The sequence below is a fragment of the Oreochromis aureus genome, linkage group 20 (genome assembly GCF_013358895.1).
Source record: "Oreochromis aureus strain Israel breed Guangdong linkage group 20, ZZ_aureus, whole genome shotgun sequence".
NCBI classification, from domain to species: domain Eukaryota; kingdom Metazoa; phylum Chordata; class Actinopteri; order Cichliformes; family Cichlidae; genus Oreochromis; species Oreochromis aureus.
In genome coordinates, this window is record NC_052961.1 from 15,849,729 (window position 1) to 15,876,951 (window position 27,223).

A 27,223-nucleotide genomic window follows, 5' to 3' on the forward strand; every position below is an offset into this window, starting at 1 on the left:
TCAGTCATCAAGCTGGCAGAGCATGGCAACACCACGCTTGATCCAGTGCTGTGGGCGCTTGTTGGTGGGCAGCGTCATGGAAATGACAAAATTGGTGGAGTGGCCTGTGGTGGACAGCGTGCCTTTCCTTTCGCTGGTCTTGTATAGAGGACAAATGTACATTTTCTGAGGCTGACTGACGCTGTTCTTTTGAGCTGTTTGGCAGAAATGAAAGCAAAGGAACACAGAAAATGGGAGGCAGAGGGTCAGGAAATAATACAAGGAAACAATCATGTACTTGAAAGAGATATCTGAAAACATGAATTGCATCCATTTTATTTGTTGCAGATCTGAAACACCAGCTCTAGAAGTGTACAAAGTCAGGCAATACTTACTGGGTTTTACCCAGATGATTGGCATTGAGTCAAACAGGACTTTGGGGTACTGCTCAGCCAGAACTCCACTGATAATAGAGAGAGACAAACAAACCCATCCTTATCAGGTCTCCCTATATTTCACTAGTGATGAACAAAGTAAAAAAATCCTATATAAATCCTATATATTAAAAAAAATCACCATTGCAAGTAAAGGGGCAATATTAAAAAATTTAAATTTAGCCCAATAAAAAGTATTATAAATATTTAATTTTGAAATGTAATATAAAGTAATATAAAGTAGAATACTTTTGTAAAATGCTCAAATGTGTGCTTAAGTACAGTGAATGACTTTTTTCCTGCACAGTAATGGCTTTTGAGCTATACTGCTGTAAGCATATAGTCAATATTGTAACTAACTAACGCTGCTGTTTGCATGTACCTTTCTTTATCCCAGCGAGCTCCATCAAGAAACAGTCCATTAATGTAAACACCATCTGCAGGCGCTGTTTGTATTTCGTCAAAAGGAAGGACCTGTAAGATAAAATCATAACAACCACTGATCAGTACAGTCTAAGGGCTATGAGAAGATCTTTACATGTAAAGAGAGAGCGATCCCAAAGTGTGAGTCTCCAGACCTCAAATTCGAAGCTCAGCAGGTCAATGGGGATGTGGTATTTCCTGGCATAGTTCTGCATGGCCCCAGTTAGAAAGGCCTGGGTGAAGAAGAAGCCAGACAGCCAGAACACATTGGGCTTGCTGGTGTTATACCAAACCTACAGGCACACAAAATAAAGTGAAAATATAATGAGACTGAAAAGGTGCACAAAGCTTTGATATGCCGAGTTGAAACTGCTCATTCAAATCACTTTTGCTCACTAGTCTTACCTGCAAAAACTTGAGCCTTGACAGAAAGTCATTAATGTAACTGCCCAAGGGTTTGAGGCTGGGGTAAGAGCGCTTGGCCCATTTCTCGGGCACTTTTCCAACTACCAAACTGCCTGCAACTGCCTCCAGCTCTGCATCCATCACCACCAATCCCTTAATAGCCTTCAGCAAATTCTGCAGGCTGATACGAATCAAACTACACAACCTGAGAGATCAAAGACAGCAGTTAAGTCATGAAAGAAAAATGGTTGCAATGGCTGTATAGCTTAAAACAGGGTGGAGAGCTGTCTATTCATACGTGTTGTAGCGCTCCATCTCTTGGACGAGGACTGTGTTCATGCTTTCTTCATAGAGCACAGGAAACTTCAAGAGAGCTGCTTCTGTGTCAAAGTTAGCTGGGAGCTTGGGAAAATAAGCAAATGTGGCAGTTATAAACACACAGTGAAGTGGCCACAGAGCACAGACAGGAAACAGGAAAATTTGTACAAACGTTGAGAGTTATACATATACTGGTGCTATCTGGACAATAAAAAGTAAATGTACGTAATACGCTAGTAACAATATGTTAACATGCTCACAATACATCCATCTATCAACTTTCTTTACCACTTGGCCCCCATAACCATAAGGCTGGAGAGTAGGACTTCCTTACACTGTCTCTGAGAGGAAATACCCAGAGGAAACTCAAAGAAATAAACACAAAGCAAACGTATGTTTAATAGGGATGCTATTTCTTTTTTACAGTGCTGTGCAAATGTTTTGAGCCACCACTCATTTCTTTATTTTTTGCTTGGACAATGTGATATAGGTTCAGAAATTTACTGAAGTATGAGAACATACATAGAAATAAATGACATAAGCACGTAGTCTTTAGGAATGGTTCTCCAGGCTTCTTAAAGAACATTTCAGAGCTCCATTTTGGATGTTGGCTGCTTTGTGTTCTGTTACCAATGTTGACCTCTGAGTTCAGGCGGGGGCAATCCATGACTGATTGTGTTTTACTGTATGTTTTTCTGTCCAAGTATGCTTTTAATGCACTGGTGGGTGTGTTTGGGATCATTGTCATGCTGAAAAATGAGGCTGTTGCCAATCAGATATTTTCCACTGGTACTGCATGGTTGATCAAAATCTGACAGTACTTTTCTGCATTCATAATGCCATGAAATTTGACACTACTGACACTACTGACTGAAATGCAACCCCAACTCATGACAGAGCCTCCACTGTGTTTCTCAGATGGTTGCAGATGCTTACTCCTGTCTACTCATTTCCTCCATACATATTGGTTCAAACCAATATGTATGGAGCCAGATGTATCTCTCAGGTGTGTGGTAGGGCTTTTCTTTAGGTCTGACACTTCTCTTTTGACTTCCACTTGTCCAGTTTCCTCACATGTTTTAAGGACACACTGCACACTATGCCAAGTTGTGAAACTATTTGACTAATAGCTCACTGGGAATCACCTTGTTGGAGCAAAAATAAAATTTTATGGCACTCAAACTCTGTTGACTTTGGCATTTTTTATCGATTTCACTAATGTAATGGGAAATAAATCTGTGTTTTTGTGAAAGGGCCAAAAGACTCTTTGCTAAATTGTCTGCTTTGTGTAGACACAACACTGGTCCATTCCTTGAGTTAGGTGTCTTTTTATGCTTGAATGAGTCATAGGTCAGTGTTAAGTGGCTTTAAAAAAAACCCAAAAAAACTTTCTTCTGAAAATGGTCAGGCTTAAGAACTGAACGAAAGATAACTGAAAAAGCAGTCAATATTCAAAGAAAAACTGACTTACTTTCCAAAAACCTGAAAAACTATTCCTGAAGACCAATTTTCAAAACATTGTGGCTCCTTGGGAGCAATTATAAAGAAACTAGGGGTGCTTCAAGACTTTTACACAGTATATAAACTAGTCATTAACCAAACTATTGGACTAATTACAGAAAATAAAAATTATTCTCTATCAAAAGGGAGGTTATCAACCTAAATTAATTCATCCAGGAGAAGCAGGAATATGTCCACTTGCACTGCAGTTACTGAAATCCACTGAACAGATGTTGAGAAATTTAGCTTCAGTCAAAACAGAGGAGACAAAGTCAGACCAAAGTCGGTAAAATTGAAAGTAGTGTCTGGGAACTGAAGAATTTTATTCAAAACCCCCCCAAATATGTCAATTAACTTAGCTGATGCTGAGATGCTGTATTTCACAGGATAAGTGAAATCTCAATGTGTGATGGTGCTTAAGGGAACATTAAGTAATTAAAAGGTTAATAGGATTCTTCTGCATAAAAACTTATGGAAATCCAAATATTAGTATTTGAAATGTTTTTGTTTGGACCAACCATGGCATTGGCATGGCTAAAAACTTCTAAATGAAGAGGAAGTTTGATTAAGTTGTACCTTAGTGAGGATGTCATTTGCTATGTCGTACAGCATGTTGTCGCTCTCAGAGTGGGTTCCGCCCTTGGAGCCTCCACCCTGGGTGAGTATCAGTGAATCAAACAGTAATTTTGTCTGCTGCAAATCTTTGGAAATGTCTACATTTTCGTGCATCCCAAACACTTCTGGGTGCTGGCTGAATGGAAGTTCCTAGAGCACAACAAAGACACAGTAATATATTGTATAATTGAAAAAACTTAAGATTATATGCAGTTATTTTATACAAAATTATATATACTACTGCTTCTGGAGTGTCTGCACCTTGATAAACAGAATGTAATCCTGATAGCTAGATTTAGGTGGGGCACAGTAATCGCCACTAGGTGAGAAAGGATAGCGAAAAGTTTCAATGATGTCCTTGTTGTAGAAGTCAGCCAAGACAGTCATCAGGAGCCGCCTGTCCCAGTCATCTGTCACACGGCCACCATAATTGCACTCTCCAGTCAGATATGTTATGGCCTCCAAGGGCACCTTGTCATATTCATTTACAAACAGCTAAAGAGGAAAAGAAATTAAATGAGTTTTTGATTTTTCCAGGGTACAAAAAACAACAAATGAGATTTTTGAGTAAATACCTGTAGCTGTCTGATGCTTATACGCAGGTCAGACTCATTGAAGCCATACGGAATATTCCAGCCCAAAGGACCAAACTTTTTCCTCTCCTGAACGAGAGCATGGAAGAAGCACAGTCCGTACAGGAGCTTCTCCCAGATCTAGTGAGGAAATCCATTTATTGTGTTACACACCTTTAGAATTAATACATCAAAATCTAAATAGTTTTCCTCCTGACTCACCAGCTCTTTATTGGGACAGTTGTTGAAGAAGTTTGGATCAGAAATAGGATCTGACAAATAAGACTGGAGCAGGTTGAGACGGAGTCCTGTTGGGGGCTCATTTGTCATTTTCACTCCATTCTGCAGGATGGTCACTGGAAACTGATTTTAAAAAAATTGTTTTGTTTTCTTTACTATACTGAAGGCTCTTTCGGATGACAGTTATATCTATTTAGTCCTTAAAGTTGGACTAGTTGGGTTTTACCTTGGCTGAAGGGTAGCTTGTGAGCCAGAGGCGGAAGTCTTGGTGGCATGTTGCCAGACTAAAGTCCTCACAGATTTTCTCTAGCGTGGGCATCCAGGAAACGGCCAAGTGGCAATTTTGTAAACACACCCATGTCCCATCCTGCATGGCTGTGGATATCATTTTAGAAGCAATGGGCCCCTGTCCCTGACCCAGAGAGATAGATTGGAACTTGGCACCACCCATGTTCTTGTCACTGGCAAACTTCAGCAAGCCTGTGGAAGGATAGTTTTAGTTTTTCTGAAAGAGTTAGCTTTCCCAGTTTCAGGATTTGGCACTAACTTTATGTGGCCCTTTGAAAATCAGTAAAACAGTTCTGTAGAACTTACTAGCCATGGGATCAGCACCTGTAGACAGCACAAACACGAGTGGGATGGTAGAGTTGGAGTCCAGGTAGCTCTTACTCAGGTCAAAGGGAGGCGGTTGGACAAATTTCTTCCCTAGGTTGCGAGTCACATATTTAGTCACAGCTGGCAGTATCTTATCAGGCCTGAGACAGCGAACGATGATCATCTTTTGCAGATCATTGAGCTGTTCACACCACGGAGCAGGCAAACCAATAGTGCATGGATCTTTGCTGTCATAAATGGGCTTGAAGTCATCTGGATTTTTAATGAAAGCTTCTCTGCAAAATAAATAACAAACCACTTCATTTATCAAAAGTAAATTGTAATGTCAAATGGGGGCAACTGTTGATGATGATGAGGCCATTTTTATTTTAGTGATTAAAGCTTTTTACTTCAATCCTTGTAAACCAGGGAGTTCACTTGCTCTGCAGATTTCATCCCAGCTCTTATCCTGTAGCCAGGTGGGGTCGGGATTAGCAGTGGTGTTCTGGAGGCCCACTCCCCCAGTCAGCAGGAACATAAAGTCAGAGTGTTTAATCTCCCCTTTTGCTCTTAGAAGAAAACATTGATAAAAAAAAGCATCAAATATAAAAGTAAACATCCACATAGATTTGCACTAAGCATGAGAGCGAGAGTCAAAATTGCTTGTAACTTTAACTTACAGTAGTAATTTGCAGCAGAGAAGGAAGGAGAAGAGGAGTTTGTCTTTCTCAAACAGAGAACGACATACGTTGCAGTACAAGTTATAGGTGAAGTGATCAATAAGAAACTGAAGCCTCCTTTCCAGAATCTTGGACTTGTTACTGACGAACAAAAGGCAAAATACACAAAGTTTCCAAATAACACAGACAAACTAAAAGCTATTAGTTCTGGCAGATGTGTCATAGTTCATTACTTCACCATACCACTAACCAGGTTTACTCCTCCTGGATCGCTTACCTGTCTTGTATGGAGTTAATGTAGAGATTGACAAACCAGCTGAGAGAGTACTGGTACATCGGGTCAATGTTGGTCAAATCAGTAATACTGAAGAACAGGATGGACGAGTGTTTTGCAATAGCTCTGTAACCCTCTCTGGACTCTGCTATCTTGATCTCTGTCTTCTCTGCAATCTTGGAAAGACGTAAACATTAGGAGGTTAGACTACGAGACGATCAGATTAACTTAAAAGACATCAAATTCACAATTCGGCTTTGATTTTATGTGTAATTCACACCTGCTGTTTCTTGGTAATTGTGTTGGACATGATCTTTGCTGAGTCTAGAATCTGAATGGCACTCTCATCCTCCAGGATATTTCCCTCAGAGGACTGCAGTGTCTCTAGGATCTTGTCTTCAGTTTCCTTTAGCTGCCTCTTATTTTCAGCTGACTGCAGGATTAATGCATTTCTCTCCTCCTCCAGTTCCGGCCTGTGGAAATACAAGTAGATGACATGAGTAAAAGAGCTATAAAAAAAACATTTCAGTCAATAAAATAAGTAACCATTTTACAGGTATTACCTCTCCTTGGCAACAACAATCCCGAGCAGCTGGTCCTCCAAGCCCTCAGGGGTTATCATGAAATTGAGCAGGGACACTTTGGTGGCCAGCTCTGGTAGGTAATGGGGGTTTCTGAGCTTTGTTGTGATGTAGAAACGGAAATCATTGGAGTACTCAATCACACTCTCCCCGAGCCTGATGCAATCAACTCCACCTAGGAGAAACAAAAAAATTAGGAGCTGAGAATTATCACTCTTTCTAAATTCAACATTATTCTTTGGCATCCATTTTATACTTCTAGCACCTTGTTTGAAGGTTTGTTTGAGGAGTAATGGTTCCAGAGAAGGGTCCAGTTCTTCTCCTACATTTTCCAGCAGCAGTGGCGTCCCAAACTGAATACAGTTTTCTAAAGTTCTCATATAGTCCCCATCTGTTAGCTTTATTACACTCAGGCTGTTATCTTTCTCTGAATTCTTGACCCACTTGTTGGCTTGACCCTGAGGGTCAATCATTAAGGGCCTACAAGAACATTAACATCAGGTAATAAATGAAAAGCATTTTTTTCACAAATATTTCAACATAAGTTTCACAAATTTCAGAAATACAAACTCACCATCTGCGTGAATTACTGACAATGACGCCGTTGTCAATAGAGAAAGTGTCACTGGGAAGCCCTGCAATGTTCCACACCCTGATCTTAATGGGATCCCCCAGAGTTTTACTGAGTGAGAAGTCATCTGATGATGGAATGTTCTTAGACTAGAGATAGAGGGAGGTGCAAAGACAGATATTTATCCACTAAGGTAAGTAATATAGACATAGAAATACATATGTATGACAAAGATTCATAAAAATGAGAGGAGAGAAGGAAGAACTTGTACTTTGCAGAGTTTGGTCCACAACTTGGTGCATTCTTGTCTGAAGCCAGCTGTGAAAGCCCCCAGATAAGCGATGACACCGGCAGAGATAAGAACATCTCCGGTCAAGTTGTCATACGTGTTCTGCAGGTCGTCTGCTGCTTTAGACCATCTGAGTAAATAGTCACATTCAGTCAGTGGTATGCAGTTATTCTTCAAATTGCAGGAAACAAGCAACAGAACAAGGCACAAGGCAATAAGGAGGCCAAGCAGTTCAGCTGGGCACAGTTGTCATAGCAACTTCAAGTAATTATGATAAAAGCATAGCTATAAGATGAAAAAACACATTTTCATTTTGAAGCTACCCGAGTGACGCAGATAAACTTTTAAGTGGTTATAATTACAGGAAATTACTTGCTATCTGGTGGTTGAACTGCTAATTTTTTATTGGTTCTAACAGTTTTGAAAATGTAAATGCCAACTGCTTGCTTTTGTGATGCTTGGTCTTTCAAGCTTGGTATTTAACTTTCATCTGTGCCAATTTTGGTGAAGGCTGGAAAAAGCTTCAGAAATTTAAGTATAGCTTAAATTCTTGAAATATAGCTTGAACTCTGAATGATTCAAGGAATCCAGTGCTACATCCTTAAAAGAATCAGGCTAACAGTTAAATTTCTGCACGCATGGACATACCTCCAACTTCCACCCATTGGTGGTGCTATAGTACTTCAGACGTGAGTCTTAATAAGAGAAATTGGCAAACTGCTCCCAGTCAGTGAACAAAACTTTCAAATGTTTTACTCTACAGTCCAATGAATAATAATAAAAAGAAGAGGAAGAAGAAGACCTATAAGTAAACGTATAAACAGAAGTCTCCTCAGCTTCACTGCTTGGCCCTGAAATATTTATAAGTGTCTTCATGACCTGGTCTTCTCTCCACCCAGACCACCAATGAGTTTTTCTGCCCTCTCCAGCTTCCTGGCACACAAATCCACCTGGAACTCCAGCTGGGCTTTCTCCTCTGTCTTCTCTTGAAAGGTTTTCTGAAGAGCTGCTAAGCGATCTTCAACTTCTTTCAACTCAGCCCTCTTCTGATCCAGAAGGGCCATGGTAGCAGCCAGGGACTCCTGTGCCACTGCAAGATTGGCCTTCTTAGGAGCCACAACCTGAAACCAAAGACGAAATCAAGAAATGTGTGAAGAAGTAAGTGTGCAGGTACGATTACCTGGACAAGTAGTTTGAAAATCAAAAGACATTCACCTTTGCCACCCTGTCATACACTTCCATTGCTTGGATCCATTTGCACAGGCCTTCCGCTGCAGAGGACGCCTTTGCCACTATGCTGGGGTTAAAGTCGGGATTAGTCATGTACTCACTTCGGATTTTTTGCATCACATGGACCTGCAACCCAAAGACAGATGAGTAAGTTAGGGGAAAGTGTAAGCTGAATCTTTTTTAACTATGACATAATTTTGACACTCACAGGAATGTTGTCCTTGTCATATTCTTTAAGATCTCGTAAAAAATTCATATCACCCAGTAACTTCTTGCTTGGACCCCAGTAGTCAAAAACCTAGATAATAAAGGAAACATGTCGCTCACTGTGTGTATGCCCTATTTTCTAACAGAAAGAGAAACTATATCATTCAAATGAGGTTTAGCTGTGTTTTAAAAGGCTAAAAATAAGTACCAGACTTTTATCATTTCATATGATTTATGTTTTGTTTTTTTCAGTCTAACCTTTTTTCCAGTCCCAGCTGGATCAGCTATCTTATCTGGCTTTATCTCCTTCATCACACACACAGCTGCCATCACCAGCTTCACCCCTGAAGGTGGATTTTTCATAGACTTCACAATTGTGACATCAGAGGGCTGAAAAGAAATGGACAGCTTGACTTGCTCAGTTATCTAACTGCAATGATCTGTAATGAAAAAAAGATATTTTGCTGAAGGGTGCTCACCTTCAAAGTGTCCAAGGCAGATAGAGCAGCCTCCAGGGCAGGGATAGCTTCAGCTAAGTCACTCTCACATTCATCCTTCAAAGCCTGAGCCTCACTGGCTTTTATGGTTGCTGCCTCTTCATCAACCCGCACAACTTTGCTCTTGGCTTCCACCTCCACAGACTCCACCTCAATAACCTGAAAATCAATACATGTTTACATTTAGTACAGATGTATGCATGTTCTGATACATATGTACTCTGGGGAGGATGCTGATGTTGATCGATTGCGTGAAATGTATTCACCTTCATCATTTTGGTGTTCTCTATCTTTGCCTGTTCCAGTTTAGGCTGTAGGTCTACAAGTTCCTTCTTCATCTCACCCACCTATGGAAATATATTGCTCAAATAAACTACTGCATAAGAATAATAGAGAATAGATAAAACAGCTCCAGTAAAAATAGTATTTCATATACCTGAGATTCAGCGAAGGCTAGCTTATCCAGACCATTGGTGTACCGCTGTTTTGCCTTCATGACAGTGTCTCTTTTCTGAGTAAGCAGTTGACGAAAAGCTGCAATTAGTTCCAGGTAGGATGTGGGTGTCACATAATTATGGCGACCAAGCTCAGAAAGGAATCTGCAATTGAAAAAAAAGCATAATTAAAGGATTAGAAATGTACTTTATCTTTCATTGTGAAAATAATAAATAAAACTCTCATACCTCTGTGAAAGCTCTTTGGCAGAGGTGTGGAATGTCTTGCAGATGGGTATGACCTCCTGCCTCTCATTTTCATTCATTTCTAGTGACTCCAGGAATGAGTTGGCTACTCGCTCAAGAGCTTCCTCCGGCCATGGCTGTCAAAGTACAGAGACGGCAGAGAGGGCAGGATCAAAGACGGCATACAAAGACAAGAGTGCAGACACAGAACAGGGTCTGCTAATGAAATTACATGTCCTATTTTCTTTCTTTGGTTTTATCTCCGGATCCAAGAGCACAGCTAACTCTTAACATACAGATACCGATATAGTTTTCAGTGATTCAGACATTTTTATATGTAGTATATTTCAATGCAGGTATGATATAGCGCCCTACCTGATACCAGTCAATGGTACAGCAGTTAATAAGAGATGGAAACTGGCGCAGGCGATTTCGAAAGGCATCTCCAATAGGACTGAATGCCACAACAATGTGCAGGTTCTCTTTACACCGTGCCACAAAGAAGGCAAACAGAGTCAAAGGGCTCAGCTCCAAGTTTTTATTACCAGCTTGGGCAATGGGACGTACTGCCTGGGGAAAAACAGATGAAATGAGAATTTTATTGCATACAATTTCATAAGGTATGTATATAAGATTATAGGCTTATAATATCCTACCTCTATGATTTCTTGTTTCTCATCTATGGCAAAAAGATTGGGAACCTCTCCTGTATTCAAGACACTATCCACGTCTTCTAGAAAAGCTTCATCTTTGATCTGAGCATCAGTTATCAAGAACACTGTCTTCTGTCCTTTCACCCCAGCATTTTTTAGCAACATCTTTATTTGAAAGGAAAGCAGTGAGACAGAGTACAGCAGCTAGGACTGTTAAAAAGCCACAGAATCTAATGAGAATAATATGACTAAAACACACTTGTATTAAACAGAAGTAACAGAAGCCTTTACAGCTTACCTTGAGGTCATCTCTCCACTCAGTCATACCGTAGCTCTTGGAGATCTCTGGCTGAAACATGGTCATATGCGCCATGAATGTGGCCAGACGGGTGATGGATTGGCGTCCACTTCCTCCCACTCCCACAAGGAGGGCATTTCCTCCTGGCTGCTTTAACACACGACTGACGCGGGACAAGTGCTCCAGGACATAGCTAGATAAGATTTTATTTTCAGTTAATTAGTTACAGATAAAAAACATATCTCATTCATTTACTGCAAAAAGGTCAAGTCAACTTGTAAATTTATTCCTAAAAAAAGAAATAAAATCTATAAAAATGATATCCTCTTTGAAAGCTGTTTACCGGAAGATGACAAGGTTCATCCGATTCTTATGCATCTGGTTGTATTCTTCAAGACAGGACTTTACCACCACGGCAAAGTTTTCAGCTGAGGGCACCTCAGCATAGAAACGCTCATCATCCTCCAGGTCAGGGTTCATGTAGTCACCAAACAGAAGATTTCGCATGTCTTCTTCAACCAGCTAGAAATTCACAAATTTAAATGCCACAGATTCAGGCACATCAAGATCTAATTCTGCAAGCACATCTTCTTTGCTGTATTGTTTAATTTAAAGAGTAGTAAAGCACATGAAACAGTAAGGATAAGGGATTCTCAGCTCACTTTGCTGCTTTGTTTCAGGTGATCAAAGACCTGTTGAAAGGACTCCTTAAAGTGATCTTTCACAATGCTGTTCATCAGCGTGTAGAGCCACGCTCGATCGTCATCGTCTACCAAACGGTCATAATAGACGCGGAAGACCTCATGGACAAAAAGCCGTATCATAGTGCGTTTGCTCTCCAGAGATCCCTTCTTAATCAGCAGGCAACCTTGGATAACACGTGAAAAGTCCCGCAGGTTGAAGGTATAGTGAGACTTGGCTGGAGTTGGAAGCAGGTTCTCCATGGCTTTCTTGTAGACCTATGGAAAATAAAAAGCGTAAACGTAAAGATGATTTAGGAGTTTTATACAACTGCAAAATGAATTTATCCAGCTTTCTAGTTCTTGTGTTCCCACTGTCTATTTTTACAGCACTCACTTCCAGTGTAGCTGTCACTATTTGGTTGCCAACAGTGAAATATTCAGGTGGGAACTGATTGTTTTTAAGATAGAAGGACACAATGTTGGAGAAAATGTGAACCATGGTGTCATCGCTGAAGGGATTAATGCTAAAAATGTTGAAATGCCGCAAGAAGCGTGAAGTCACAGCATTCCTTCCACCGCCAGGTGGGCCCATAGCTGAGATGAGCTGGAGGTCGACAAGAGTGATCTTGGAGGTATCCTTTAGGTCGTACCTGCCAGAGTATAACAGATGAGGCCTGTTTGAAGAACAGTGCTCTAATCCAGTAAATTCAGTCCTGTTCATATATTTATATCTCTCTCGTTTGAATATGAATTTGTCATGTAATAGTAGGTGGTTCATACCAGTTTCCGTGGTCTATGTACTGTCGAAGAAGCTCTACAGGAGGCTGCGCTCCAAACTGTTCCAGTGCAGGCATGTTCATGTCATCTACAAAGATGATACACTTTTTTCCCATAGGGGGTCCAAACACACCCTTCCTTCTCTTATCTAACCTGGACATGATGATATTCTACATGATGAAATAAACAGAATAAATACAATTTAAATCATTATAACCTCTTATTTGTTTAGAAACAAACACCTCACATAATATATGATCACTAAAGCTGTTTCTCTACAGGGACATTATTTCACATACAGTGCTTAACAAATTTATTAGACCACCAATTGTTAATTTAGCAGTATGTGCAAATTCTTTGATCAAAATCAGATTTTTAAGGCTAACAATAACAATTACTGAAGCACATTATTATTTTGGAATTAAGATGCCAAATTATGGTTATTTACTTGCATTCCTGAACAGAAAAAAAAAATATTGGTTGAAAGTTATGCTCTTGACCAGTGCATCAGCTCAAATTTGGGTATAAAATGTTTCTTGTGTTTTATTTGTTCTTGTTTGTATGACAGGTGGTCTAACACATTTGTTAAGAACTGTATGTCTCTCACACTGACCTGAGTTTGGTTTGCACTTGTGCGGGCTGAAAAGTTGATGAAGAAGGGTAAGTACTGGTCTTTGTCCAGATTATTCATGAGTTTTTCCTTCACATACACAGATTTTCCAGTTCCAGTTGGACCCACAAACAGGGAAGGACTTAAAGGCAAAATAAAATAAAACAAAATATATTTTTAAATGTATTATGTTTGATTAAATGTATATAAATTCAGGCTATGCACAATTATCATAGTACTAAAGCTCCAAACAACAACAAAAACAGTTTTGACCAATCCCTCAGAAATACTGACACTCCATAGCTGATGCAAAGATCCATCAAGTAGTTGTAGCGAACTGTGTCTATGGTGGGTACAATGATCTCTTGCACTTTGGTGTTTTTGTCGCCCAGGTTGATGTTTTTAATGGCCTCATTCCAGTGAAACCATTTGCCTTTCCCTTTAAACTAAAAATGAAAGAATATATTATGATTTTCTGGTATAACACAAGCAAAAGTCTTCTGAGTGACATAGTTACACAATACCTCATAGAAATAGTCATACACTAGCCCCTTCTCCTCGAATGGACACTCCCATTTTCCCACTGTTTCAGGGATAGGATGTTCTTGTTTTTGTCCTGCAACAATCAACCTGAAAAAGCTACTAAACTTCTCTCTACTGTCTGCATCACAGCTCCCACCCACAGACCACACAAGGGAGAACGCAAACGCTGCCTGTGGGCAAAAAGAAAAGTATCAGTGCAAAGTGCATATGCAAAAAAACATATTTGCAAAACATTTGCATGGTGCAGATCCTAACAAGTATTTTGAATAAATAAGTTCAAGTATTATATGAAATTCTAAAAGATATAAGCCCTTTTACCATTATCCAGCAGCGGATATTTTTATCACTTTGACCCGTCTTCACAGGTTTAGTGAGAAGCATCTCAAACAGTCGACACAAAGACACCGCAATGTTGCTGTTGCTTGTGGAAACAACTTCCTGTAAACCAAACCAAAATTTAGCATGTCAAAGAATTATTGTACTGATATAACGTGAATAACACATACACTCCCTGGATTCTGAGGCCACTTACTCTGCAATGTTTTCGAAGCATTGTGAGAGCAGGCGGCAGGAGCCAGTGGAAAAGCTCCAGTAACAAGGAACGGTTGTCTGGAGTCTGAAGCTCATCAGGAAGAGTGTTCATCCAGGAGAGCACCAAAGGCTTCCAGCCCAGCTGAGATGGTTCCATGTAGATCATACCACATCGACTTACTGTGGCTGGCTTCATTTGGAGAAAATACAAAAAAAAAGAAGCATCCTGTCAAAAGCTACAGTAATGCTTCAGTAACAATCTTATCAAGCACCGTTTAGAAAGACAGTTTTCTTCATAAAAGAAAGGTTATCATTTAGCAAATTAACTAGAAATTCTTTTACATTTTAAAATAGGATTAGCAAATAACTTCATTAACTGCAAACATCCAACTCACAGAGGCCTGTGATAGATCCATAGCTTCAAAAATCAAACTCATCTGATTTGACATCTGGATGATCTCACCGCTCATCAGGCACAACTGTCAAGGAAGCAAAAATAAAAAGGTATGAAAACCAGAAAAATATATATGATTAACCCTCTCGAGGCAGGCGTTGCTGATTTGCAACAGTTAAAAACTAACAACCTGATTACCCCACATACATATTTTATGAGATTTTTTTTTTTTGATAATTTTCCCCAAATATCAGATTTTTCCTGTAACTAAAACTTAATTTGAGCCTGAGAGGGTTAAAATATTATACAAGAAACATTATTTTACTGTGCAACATGTACCTTTTTGTTGTCATCCAGCACTGTGTTCATGCTCTCAATCCATAGTGTATCTATTGGACCATCAAACACCACCCATTTACGGTCAGGAGTGTCAGCTGATGCAAACTCACGAAATGTGTTAGCCACAATCCCATCTGTCCACTAAGAATGAGGATAAAAAAAATTTAATCCACCTCTATGTTAATACTGTAAACACACTTAGCTTTTATGTATCTGTAAAACAAAAGATCGATGGCACGGGTGTACCTCATGAGAAACTAGGTCAAACTGTCCAAACAGCTGTCCCATAGTAATTGACTTTGGGTTTAACGTCCTGAAGATGACTTTCTCCTCCTGGCCATATCCTCTCTCATTCATGAGAATCAGAGTGTCAGCTAAAACATGTAGCACTTTGGTCTTTCCAGCAAAAGGCTCTCCCACCAGCATGAATCTTAAAAACCGAATTTATAACAATATTTATAAAGCCATATTGAATTTTAGATCATTTCCACCAAGCCATTTTCCAATCATGTGAATATCAAGCAGGATGTCACAACACAGTACACTAGCATGGAAACTGAAACACATAACATACCCGTGCCTAACGATCATCATCTCATAGGTCTGGATCACCTTCTGTATGAAAACTTCTGTTGGCTGTACATTGTGATTTTTGCAGCATTCTTTAGCAGCCTCTAGAAACAGCTGACAAACAAAAAACAGATTCTAACACACATAACCACACAAATAAAGGGTTTTGTTAGATTTTGGGCAAAACAATATGGAATCAAATCAACACTGACCTGGTAATCAGCCTCGGGAAGGCAAATGCCTGGGAACAAATCACTGGTGATTCCATTGAACAGCGGAATATCATGGGAGAGAAACTTGGGCTCATTAACATCCTTTATGGATCTCAGGAGCTGAATGTTACGACATGAATAAGAAATTGAAAGGATCAAAAACTGGCACTAAAGTTCACAATCAGGACACAAAGTATAGATTGATGTTTAGTAAATACCAGAATGTCCTCATTCTCCTTGGGATACTTGAGCTTGAGGTTTCCTGCAGCCACAAGGACAGCTTTGACAGCCCTCATGCCATAATCATAATGGAACTGCGAGGAGAGCTGCTCTGAGCAAAGCCTGTAGGTCATCACAATCTTCACCGAGAGAGGTTTGGCATTTAAGAAGCCATATGAATATAGAGATATCTCTGCTATAAGTGCATAGTTGGGCACCATCATGGCAACTGTTCGGAACAACACCTGCACAGAGAAAATATAAAAAATGTTGAACAGCAACATACATTTTTCAGATTATACTTAAGGATGTGTAGAGCACCAGCATGTGCGATTTGAAACAGAACAGCAATGTGTATGCTATGTGTGATAAAATATTTTACTGGTAAAAGACCTTGAGGTTGTCTGGGAGTTCTGATCGTCCTGCGTAGCCAGGGTTCATTGTTATGGACACAAAGCAGTTGGGATTGAGTTTGAGCATGGTCCCTTCAAAGTCAAAGTACTCCAGCTTCTGCTCGATGGCCCTTTGGATACAGAGAACCTGCTGGGCCACTACAGACAGCACTTCCAGCTCAATACGGTTGAACTCGTCGAAGCAGGCCCACGCACCAGATGAAGCAAGACCTTTAAAAAACTATAGGAAATTACAAGTTAGTAAACCATGTTTTGAATGTCTGAAAAAGCATTAGAAAGGAAATTTTTCAACTTGTGGATGTTACTTTTCCCATAGCCAGATAATCCAGTCCATCTGAACAGTTAAAGACGACACACTGCACAGCAAGTGCTTTAGCCAGATCCTTAGTCGTCTCTGTCTTTCCTGTTCCAGCTGGACCCTCTGGTGCACCACCCAAATTCATGTAGAAAGCTCCAATCTCAAAAAGAATAGTTAAAATATGATGTCAGCAAAAGCAAAAATATGCAAGTTCTAAAACATATTTAATTAACTATTTTTAAGAATTTTTTTCTTACCAGGGTTCGGTAGCATCTGTCAGTCAGAGGAGTGATGACCAGGCGTGGCGAGTTCCCCAGATACTCATAGGCATACTTTACATCACAGTTGATTATGCGAACGCGAACATTATCGCTACTCCAGTAATAACGAAGCTGGGCCAGCCACTGAAAGTCAGTTTCTTGTGATACACCTATTAAAAATCATTTTAATCGCTGTGCATTTTCTCTTTATTGTTCAAAAGTATTTTATATAATAATGCATAATACTAATAAACCTGTTTTGTTCTTGCGGTACCTTTCTCAATAAGCTCCATGACTACATCCCTGGCATGGACATCAATTGTGACCAGAGCTCCCAAAGTAATCCGTGTTTGCTTGGCCAGTTTTCCTCTCACCAGCTCTACGATGTCATTCAGCTGACTCTGAAGTTTCTGATAGTAGTTCTTTAAACCCTGCAGAGAACAGCCGGCTACTATTTTAGTTTCTTCCCAAGGTGATATTTTTAAGGTGTCAAGTTCATTGTAAAAGATACTCAGGTCACTTGATCAAGAGTGAGAAACATCACTTCTTTGTTAGAAACATGTAAAATGACCCACGTTAGGGTGTGCTCTGATAGCCTCATGAACCTCCAATGTCCAGAAAATCTGTGAGGTGCAAAGTACCACCTGCCCAGGCCACTCCGTGACCCACTGGCTCCGTGGAGTCTCAGCGTATGCCTGCCAAAGACACCCATATACATCCATTCATTTGTCACTGACTCACATGCATATATATATATATATTGATGCACAGGATCATACACAGTATGAAAGCACTGTAAGTAATAAACCATAATACTAATTCAAATTAGGTATGAAGAACAGTGATCTCACCACCCTGGACCGGGCTATTACATCTCTGACACTCCGAAGCATCACGTCCTCCACCTGAATCAGCCACTTCTCCACAGCTCCTTTGGCTTCGGACGTGGAGATGTGCTGGATGAGCTGAACGTGCTCCCCTTCACTGCTATACATGGCCTGAACAAGAACATTGTGCAGTTTAATCAAAGGCTTAATAATCCACACCATTATGTAATGAAAACAACATATATGTGACTGCCTTGCCTGGATATCCAAATTGGGCAGAAAGTCTAGTTTGGAAATACCCTCAAAGCACTTCTTCAGATGTGGCTGCACTCGCTGTGGATCCTTGGTCTCAGACAGAATCTCCAGCATTTCATCGTTGGACAAGAAGAAGAACCTAGCACCAGGGTTAGCATTAAATATTAAAATCTGTGATAATACGAATCTGGACAGAAATAATATCTGCAAAAAAATCTTTTTACCGAGGAAAAAACAGACGTTTCTTCTCCAGATATGCATTCAAGCCCTTCATAATGCTATCAAGGAGGGTGTTGGAATCTTGCAGTTTCTCTAGCAAACCAGGTAGTGAGGTTGCTGGGAGTATCTACGTTAACAAATTATCCAGTTAATCAACCAAAAAATGTTAGTTTTAGATTTACTTTCTGTAAATGTAAATGCATTTTTTCTTACCTTAGGGTTCTTAACACAATGCCTCATGACCTCTTTATAGTTCCTGTCAACAGTTTGAAAAAGTCGCCCCTCTTCTGGAATCTGCTGCATAATGTCCCGGGATGAAAAGATGGGCTCCAGGTAAAGCCACTGGGCTTGTACTTTCAGCCACTCATCTATGGTTTCCTGGATACGAAGCAGACGCTCCTCCCATTCCTAACATCATGGAACAAATGGTTAAAGCTTTCTTTATATATAGGAGGTTAAAAAATACTCCCAGGTGCCAAATTATACAAATTTAATAGGCAAATTCAACATTTATTTGTTATGCAAATGTAAAACTTATATTAACCTTGATTTCATTTTCAAAGGGCTTTATGAAAGGTGAGCCCCTCATAGTCTGAGTCTTCACAATCTGGTCATCTAACATTGTCTGAATGTCATCTAAGGCGGTCAAGATGGAAACGCCAGTCTCCCTGTAAGGTTGATGGTGAAAGGAGACACTATCCCAAATGCCCACCATGGTTTTCATAGCCTTCTCCAGGGAAAACTCCTGTAGTGAGTGAAAGTGTGGACATATATCATTTGACACAAGGAATAAAGTGCAACCTGTATAAACACACACAGTCTTTCAAAATTTTCTCACCTTGCTGGCAGCAGCACTGATGGACTCAAAGTCTTCCAGGTATGGAGCCAGATTTTGCTTGAGAACTTTCCGTAGCGTTGTACCACCATTGGGGGTGATTTCATATCTAACTATCTGTGACATCTGGGTCCAGTGGCGAGATCTGAGGCCGGGGTTGCATAAGATGGACACCAGGGGGATATGTTTCTATTGACGCAAACACATTCCTTATAATGGCATTGCATAAAAAGCAACACTTTGTTTATGAACTCTTTTTAAACTTTAGTTGTGTAGAATACCTTAAAGTTTTTAATCTGCTCCATTACAGCCGAACACAAACTGATTGTTGGGCTTCCTTCCTTTGTCACATCATCGTCAGTAGGGTGTCGCCTCCTCTTCTCAGACATCCCCTCCATCTCTTGCACAGCCTTAATCTTTTTCTGTTGGAAAAACTTGAGAATCTTGAAGATTTCCCTATAGAATTCATCCACTTTTACCTCCATCGTCTCACCATTAAGGTCCTGGAAGGAGCCATCCATCCACCTAGGCACAAAAGAGACAAAAGGTTAGCAGGATTTAAAAACAAAAAAAAGGATTAGCATGCATCAAATAGGAATCTGACCTGCTCTCCGTGCGCTGCCAGTTCAGGACAAATCCAAACAGCTTCTGATATGGTTCGATATTCTCTTTGATGATCTCAACTTCTGGGAAACATGTCAGGTCCCACTTGTAGAAGGCCTCTTCCTTGTTAATGAGTGCAATAGCCTCCTCAGCCTCGTGGAGAAGTTTCTGAACTATTCGAACATCTGCAACATACTGGTTTAAAAAACAGAGATACCAGTTATAGCAATGCTGCTGACATGTTTTGCTATTGATTAGTGTCTAAGCTGGAAATAACAAAACAAATAATACGGTCTTATTATTGCTGTGTAATAAATATGTCGAAATAACAGTTGTATCACTTTTTACTAAATTTTACAGTTCTTTCAGAATTGAAGTTTTTAGCATTAGGATGGAGCAACAGATAATCTACTCTGTTCAGAAGTAAATCACTATTACGCAAAAACCGAACCCAGCCAGGCATAGGTCCTGAAGCTTGGCGATGGCAGTAGGCATATATTAGACAGACTTTCTCTTAAGCTAAGCTACAGGGCTAGTAGGGCCTACTGTGATTTTTGATCTTGTGGGTGTGTCTTGCTCTCTGTCAAGCTTTAGGTGCTACCCTTCTGTGCAGCTGACTCTACTCAGTAATAGGCCAGAGTACTTAAGGTGATAGTAATGGTGACAGTGTTTTGACCGTCTTCTTCAGTTTAATCAATTAAAATACTTTATTTAATAGCCAAGTTTGCTTTCTTGCCTCCTTTTTCAAGACCCTTCTTTCTGTTTTAGCCTTCCCCAGCTGATGTCCACTGGACTTTTCTTCAGAGGCCTGGTAATGAACTAATCATTTGATTCAGGTGTGTTGACCCAGGGTGATATCTAACAAACATATTTACTGTACAGATGGGACAAATACAGAATTTCCTAAAAAAGAAAGGAAGAAAAAACTCTTTCATTAAAGGTATTCTGAAACATAAACCATACTTTACCTGCTGCATCATTTCCAGCTCAGAGAGAAATGAAAACTCCTCAGTCCTGCGTCCCAACTTTTCAAGCTGCACCATTAATTTTTCTCTTTTAGCAACCAACTCATCCTCTCCTTTCTTCTTGGCCTTCTCCATTATCTGGAAAACAATAGAGCCGTCCAGAATCAAGATTATTCATAACAAAACAAAACACTCATGTTATATTGAACTAAGTACACGCTACCGCATTACCTCATCACTGAGTTCAAAAGTATGACGGATGTTTTGTGGCCAGAGAAAAACAGTCGAATTAAGCTCCATATCCTCTGCTTCAATGACGTGGACTTCCAAGAGGTAGAGAAGTCTGCAGCATGCTTCCTGTCAAAGCAAGACAGCAAACCAGGTTAGAATTGATGCAAGACATCAAAAGTTAGTATGCTTTTATAACAGGTGGAAGCAATTACTGGTTTATTTACCTTCATTTTTTCATTAAGCTCTGCAAGACCTTTACTCTTAGTTTCATGTATAAAGTCAAGCATCTGAGCCATTTCCTCTGTATTCTCTGGAACTTTCAAAGCTCTCATTCTGATGTTTTCAAACTCAGAGCAAATCCTTTTACAGACAGACACACACACAAACAATCAAGAATTAAAATGTGACCAATTTAAGCAGAGAAGGACAGATTTGTTTGGTAGTATTATAAGAACTGACTTACTCTAGATTTTGTTCATGGTGCCTGGAGACTAATTTCTTCAGAAGTACTTCGGCATAGGCTTTGGCTTTGTTGGCAAGCCCTTGTTTCAGCTCCTCACAGTCCAGATGGACCATTGTGAAGTGGGCTTTTGATGGGAGGCTCATAATCTCCTTTGACAGAGCACGAAACTCCTCCACTTGCTTTAATAAGCAGTGAGATTACACAATGACAGTCACCAGAAAACAAGATAAAAACAAGATAAGGCAAGAATCTGAATTCAACTTTATGATTTGCTACCTTAGTGTACTCATCAAACGAGTGTTCCTCTTCCATAAACATCTCTACTTTAGCCTGTGCAGTTCCATTAACCAGCCAGTCGTATCTGTCAACTACAAAATAAACCACAAAATTCACCAATAAACTGAAGTAATATTACTGGAGTGTTGACTAGAAATGACCATATTATGGCACATTACCATAGTTATGGAAATATTTCTCAGGCTCCTCTAGATTTCTGCGCACAGCACTCTTCACGGTGACCTGAGCCTGAGCATGGATCTGATCAGTCACCTTGGCATCCACAAATAAAGATGTGTTCTGTGCCAGCCACGACTGGACAGTTTGTACTTTCTGTAGAGCAATGTCATAGATATCATTACCAGTTCAGAATGCATTTTTGGCAAATTTGGCATAAATTAGGCAAATTTGACAAATTTGGCATAAAGAGACAATTTCACCTGAAAAGTGTTTGTTATGGCACTTAGAATTTCAAGAACAGCATCTTCCAGATCTTGTAAGGTGGGATAAATTTCCATCTTTTCATCGTCAAAGGTTAAAGCCATCCGAAACATGGGCAAGCAGTGGTGAGTGCTTGGATCAAATACACCGACAAACTCCTCCACACTTCCATGAAGAAGAGATTTCAGCTAAGAATTTACAGAAAAACATATGCATGAGTGCGATTAAGAAACACATTTTACATATATTTAAGCTTTTCATTAAATGAAACACTGTGAAATACTGATTTTACTAGCTGTCAACCGCCAATTATGAAATGGTCTTTATGACATTTTTCAGGTTAAAATATAGTGAGCATCATCTTACCTGATTGGAAATTAGGGTGGAGGCACAATTGTAAAAGGAATCAAGTTTCTCCTCTTTAACTCGCTTGAGAGTTTCTTGATTTGTTAAAAGGTGGATGACTTTGGGAAACCAGGTGTTCATGATGCGATCTTCTGTCCTCTTACACTCCACAGCCATTTTGTTCTGTAGGCTCTTAGAATCCACGGGTCCTGAAGCTCTATGTCAACAGAAGCCAAAGTAAAATCAAATAGAAGTCTATATTTGCTGAGACCAGTCAAATCTGCCTGCTTGTCTTTATGTCCACATCCCTCACCTGTATGATGAAAGCTCAACTAGGACCAGTGAAGAGAATGTTGTGTTTCCAAGATCCAACAGAGTCTGCATTACAGGATGAAGAATGTGCAAGTTTGCCTTTATCATCCTGCGGCTTCTGATAAAACTATCATGCCATGGATGGGAGAAACTGAGAATTCTGCAAATGATCAAAAATACAGATTAAAAATGGGAACATAAAAAGAATAATGAATTCTAGTCATTATGTCTAAATCAAAGATCTAAATGCACACTAAGGACTCACTTTGGTTGTGTAGCGCTCTGTTTTTCTGAGTTCAATCCATCTGCCTGTGGATTCTTTAACACTGTGCCCACTATAGGAGATCAACATACCAGTGACACATATCTGGTTAGTTTAAGACAATCTAGATGTTTAGATTCTTATCTATATGATTAGCAGATATTGTCATTGTGCAACATAACAATAACCATAAAACAATTAAAGTGAGTTGAAAAAACCTGCAACAAAAAGTCCTGCAAAATCCTGCAACCCCAGAGCCCCAGTTTTAACATGAAATCACTTTAGGGAAGTATAAAGCCATAGAAAAACTATGGTATGGTGTCTAAGCTGCTTGGAAGACCATGCACATGCAAACGTTTACATTTACTTGGATTTGAAAAAGGAAACTTTCACTGAAATGCACACCCCTACTGCTTCCATAGTAATTAATAAGTCATTCATCTGATTTGCAGTCAAATCAACTGAAGGTCTGACCTCCTCTATCAAAGGAAAACATCTTGTCAGTTTGCTAGTCTGGATGATTCAGGTGTGTTTTAATGCAATGCCACACTGTTCCCAGGAGTAGACATCCCAGCAAATCCACGCCAAGGTCTGACTGTGCAATGCTCAGAGACACTCCAAAAAAAGTAAGAGGTACAGCTCATACTATAACATGTAAACCATTTAAAGCCGGAACCATGAAAACTAAACAAGTGTGGCTTGTTATGAAAGATTTTCAGGAGAAAAACATCTTCTTTCTAAAAAGAACATGGCAGCACAGCTTAGGTTTGCAAAGTTGCATCTGATCAAACCCCAAGATTTCTGGAGTAATGTCATTTGGACAAACAAGACCAAAGTGGAGATGTTTGACCATGGTCCACAGTGTCATGTTCGGTGAAACCCAAACACAGCATGTCAGAAACACCTCATATCAGCTGTGAAGTACAGCACTGAATAATCTGACACTCTTTTGGAGCCATTGAGTCAGCCATTGTAGACCAAAGTATTCAAGACACAAATGTGAGGCCATCTGTCCAACAGCTAACGCTTGGTCAAAAATAAAACAATTAAAATTTTGCAGAGACCCAGTCAATGTCCAGAACTCAACTGGAATGAAGTGCTGTGGTGGGACCTCATGAGAGCGCTGCATAAACAAATGCACACAAACCACTATCAACTGAATCAACGTTGTAAAAAAGAGTGGGCCAAAATTCCTACACAACAATGTGGGAGACTGATAAAATCATTTAGAAAACTATTACTTCAAGTTACTGCTGCCGAAGGAATAAAACATTCTTCTTTACTGTAGGAAAACTGGTGATGTTTTGAAGAAGAATCCCACCAAACAGAGATATGGTTTGTTTTTTTACTACATTTACAAATTGGTAAGTAAAACATATTTTTGAAAGCGTTCTGTTTTAATTTCAGTACCTACACTTTTACACGGAACTGTACATTCATACAACATAAATAACTGGAAATACCTGTGTACTTTACAATCACACTATTGAAATTGTCGCTGACTTCCTTGCAGAGCTCCTGCAGCAGTTTTTTTGACTCGGGGCTCCCTCTTAGTCTTGCTGGGACTCGATCTACAATTGAGTCTAACCACTGCTGCTGTATAACTGGAAATTCGCGTCTCTCCACACACTGTTTAAGGAAGTTGTAATTCATCTGTAAAAGAGGAAATACATTAAATAGTACAGGGTTAATATACATGTTAATAGGGTTGTCTATTTACATATCAAATTTAATACTAAAAAGTACACTTACCATTTGTTTCCGTTGTTCACTAAGCATCTGTAAAATAAGCATTGAAATATACCATCATTCTGGGAAATATTTTTATATTTAGCTAGTACTTGTATGTACAGTGGGATGCAAAAGTTTGGGCAACCTTGTTAATAGTCATTATTTTCCTGTATAAATCGTTGGTTGTTACAATAAAAAATGTCAGTTAAATATATCATATAGGAGACACACACAGTGATATTTGAGGGGTAAAACTAAGTTTATTGTATTTACAGATAGTGTGCAATAATTTTTTAAACAAATTCAGGCAGGTGCATAAATTTGGGCACTGTTGTCATTTTATTGATTCCAAAACCTTTAGAACTAATTATTGGAACTCAAATTGGTTTGGTAAGCTCAGTGACCCCTGACCTACATACACAGGTGAATCCAATAATGACAAAGAGTATTTAAGAGGGTCAATTGTAAGTTTCCCTCCTCTTTTAATTTCCTCTGAAGAGTAGCAACATGGGGGGTCTCAAAACAACTCTCAAATGACCTGAAGACAAAGATTGTTCACCATCATGGTTCAGGGGAAGGATACTGAAAGCTGTCTCAGAGATTTAAGCTGTCTGTTTCCACAGTTAGGAACATATTGAGAAAATGGAAGACCACAGGAGCAGTTCAAGTTAAGGTTTGAAGTGGCAGACCAAGAAAAATCTCGGATAGACAGAAGCGACGAATGGTGAGAACAGTCAGAGTCAACCCACAGACCAGCACCAAAGACCTACAACATCATCTTGCAGCAGATGGAGTCACTGTGCATCGTTCAACCATTCGGTGCACTTTACACAAGGAGATGCTGTATGCGAGAGTGATGCAGAGGAAGCCTTTTCTCCGCCCACAGCACAAACAGAGCCGCTTGAGGTATGCTAAAGCACATTTGGATTCATTCTGGAATAAGGTGCTGTGGACTGATGAAACTAAAATTGAGTTATTTGGGCATAACAAGGGGCGTTATGCATGGAGGAAAAAGAACACAGCATTCCAAGAAAAACACCTGCTACCTGCAGTAAAATATGGTGGTGGTTCCATCATGCTGTGGGGCTGTGTGGCCAGTGCAGGGACTGGGAATCTTGTCAAAGTTGAGGGACACATGGATTCCACTCAGTATCAGCAGATTCTGGAGACCAATGTCCAGGAATCAGTGACAAAGCTGACGCTGCGCCGGGGCTGGATCTTTCAACAAGACAACAACCCGAAACACTGCTCAAAATCCACTAAGGCATTCATGCAGAGGAACAAGTACAACATTCTGGAATGGCCATCTCAGTCCCCAGACCTGAATATTATTGAAAATCTGTGGTGTAAGTTAAAGTGAGCTGTCCATGCTCGGAAGCCATCAAACATGAATGAACTACAGATGTTTTATAAAGTGGAATGGTCCAAAATACTTCAACCACAATCCAGACTCTCATTGGAACCTACAGGAAGCATTTAGAGGCTGTAATTTCTCTACTAAATATTGATTAAATTTCTTTTTTTTGTGGTGCCCAAATTTATGCACCTGCCTGATTTTGTTTAAACAGTTATTGCACACTTTCTGTAAATACAATAAACTTCATTTCACTTCTCAAATATCACTGTCTCCTATGATATATTTAACTGACATGTTTTTTTGTAACAACCAACGATTTATATAGGAAAATAATGACTATTAACAAGGTTGCCCAAACTTTTGCATCCCACTGTATGTGTGCATAAATAAGTAGATGCCATACAGAAGGTGGAAGCTGTGGCTCTGGGGACAAGCTGCGGACACCTCCCCTCTCTCTGCTCTGTCTGAAATCCTCTGCTGCTTTAGAGACCCTGTAAAAATGCAAGCAACAAACTGCCACATTTCAGGAAACCAAAATACAAATATGATAAATACCTGCATATGTTAGACATATGGACTATTTTAACACAGAAAAAATTAAAATAAATCATAGCTGAAGAAAGGACATACAGTATCTTTTGGCGTTGCTTGACTTCCATTTTGCTCCTTTTGTGTCTCAGCAGCTTCTTGGAGACCGCGATCTTATCCGCTATTTCCTCCTTCTTGGCTATGATTTGCTCAATTTCACCGAGCTGTTGTGCCCCTTCAATAGGGGGCAGGACTTGAAAGTTGGACATCTTTTTCTTCGGTGTGTTTTTGAATACACCCGGAGAGGTGGCCATCTCTGACAGCATAAAAAACTGAAAAGAACCAGAAGAAAAACCAGCTGAAAGATTCCAAGCTATTTGGCGAAATAACTAACTTAAGTGTTCTGGTAACATTTCACCGTGAACACACAAACGTTACGTTGCACTATTTATTACAGTGTTTACCTGCAGTGAAAATCTGTCGAGTCACCTGTTCGTTCCTCCTATACATTTACGCTTTGCTTAGTTTACTCATAAATAATGACAATTTAGTTTCTTATCCGACTTGTGAAGCTTTGACGGCGTCGTTACCATAGAGACAGCTAACAGGCTACAGGAAGAGGCGGGGTTTATTGTTCCCATCCTTGAAACAAATGGCAGATCGCTAGTAACAAAGTGCATAAAG

General features: G+C 39.8%; 1 protein-coding gene across 1 annotated transcript; it reads right to left on the bottom strand.

The window, feature by feature from the left end:
• dnah12 (dynein, axonemal, heavy chain 12) lies at positions 1-27,129 on the bottom strand. Its single transcript, XM_031745522.2, has 74 exons — positions 27,004-27,129; positions 26,642-26,871; positions 26,415-26,502; positions 24,676-24,702; positions 24,387-24,576; positions 22,927-22,996; positions 22,663-22,821; positions 22,371-22,566; positions 22,004-22,192; positions 21,743-21,896; positions 21,564-21,655; positions 21,288-21,466; positions 21,049-21,184; positions 20,825-20,950; positions 20,597-20,731; positions 19,630-19,823; positions 19,307-19,550; positions 19,029-19,214; positions 18,735-18,935; positions 18,404-18,598; positions 18,196-18,317; positions 17,975-18,110; positions 17,741-17,887; positions 17,465-17,584; positions 17,164-17,320; positions 16,887-17,059; positions 16,637-16,789; positions 16,312-16,551; positions 15,918-16,163; positions 15,700-15,819; positions 15,492-15,601; positions 15,164-15,347; positions 14,918-15,058; positions 14,580-14,663; positions 14,186-14,374; positions 13,972-14,091; positions 13,635-13,823; positions 13,405-13,556; positions 13,114-13,252; positions 12,504-12,670; positions 12,118-12,373; positions 11,703-11,999; positions 11,384-11,562; positions 11,041-11,233; positions 10,746-10,907; positions 10,465-10,659; positions 10,093-10,226; positions 9,846-10,008; positions 9,676-9,756; positions 9,392-9,568; positions 9,171-9,302; positions 8,914-9,003; positions 8,691-8,831; positions 8,355-8,596; positions 7,458-7,605; positions 7,190-7,335; positions 6,881-7,095; positions 6,598-6,790; positions 6,315-6,507; positions 6,038-6,210; positions 5,761-5,901; positions 5,491-5,649; positions 5,081-5,376; positions 4,713-4,966; positions 4,469-4,609; positions 4,250-4,387; positions 3,936-4,169; positions 3,636-3,824; positions 1,540-1,643; positions 1,242-1,446; positions 992-1,129; positions 796-887; positions 375-442; positions 1-194 (listed from the first exon to the last, which is right to left on the bottom strand). The coding sequence occupies exons 2-74, from the start codon at positions 26,863-26,865 to the stop codon at positions 1-3; spliced, it is 11,937 nt and encodes a 3,978-aa protein (XP_031601382.2). The 5' UTR covers positions 26,866-26,871; positions 27,004-27,129.
• Positions 27,130-27,223: the final 94 nt, after the last annotated feature.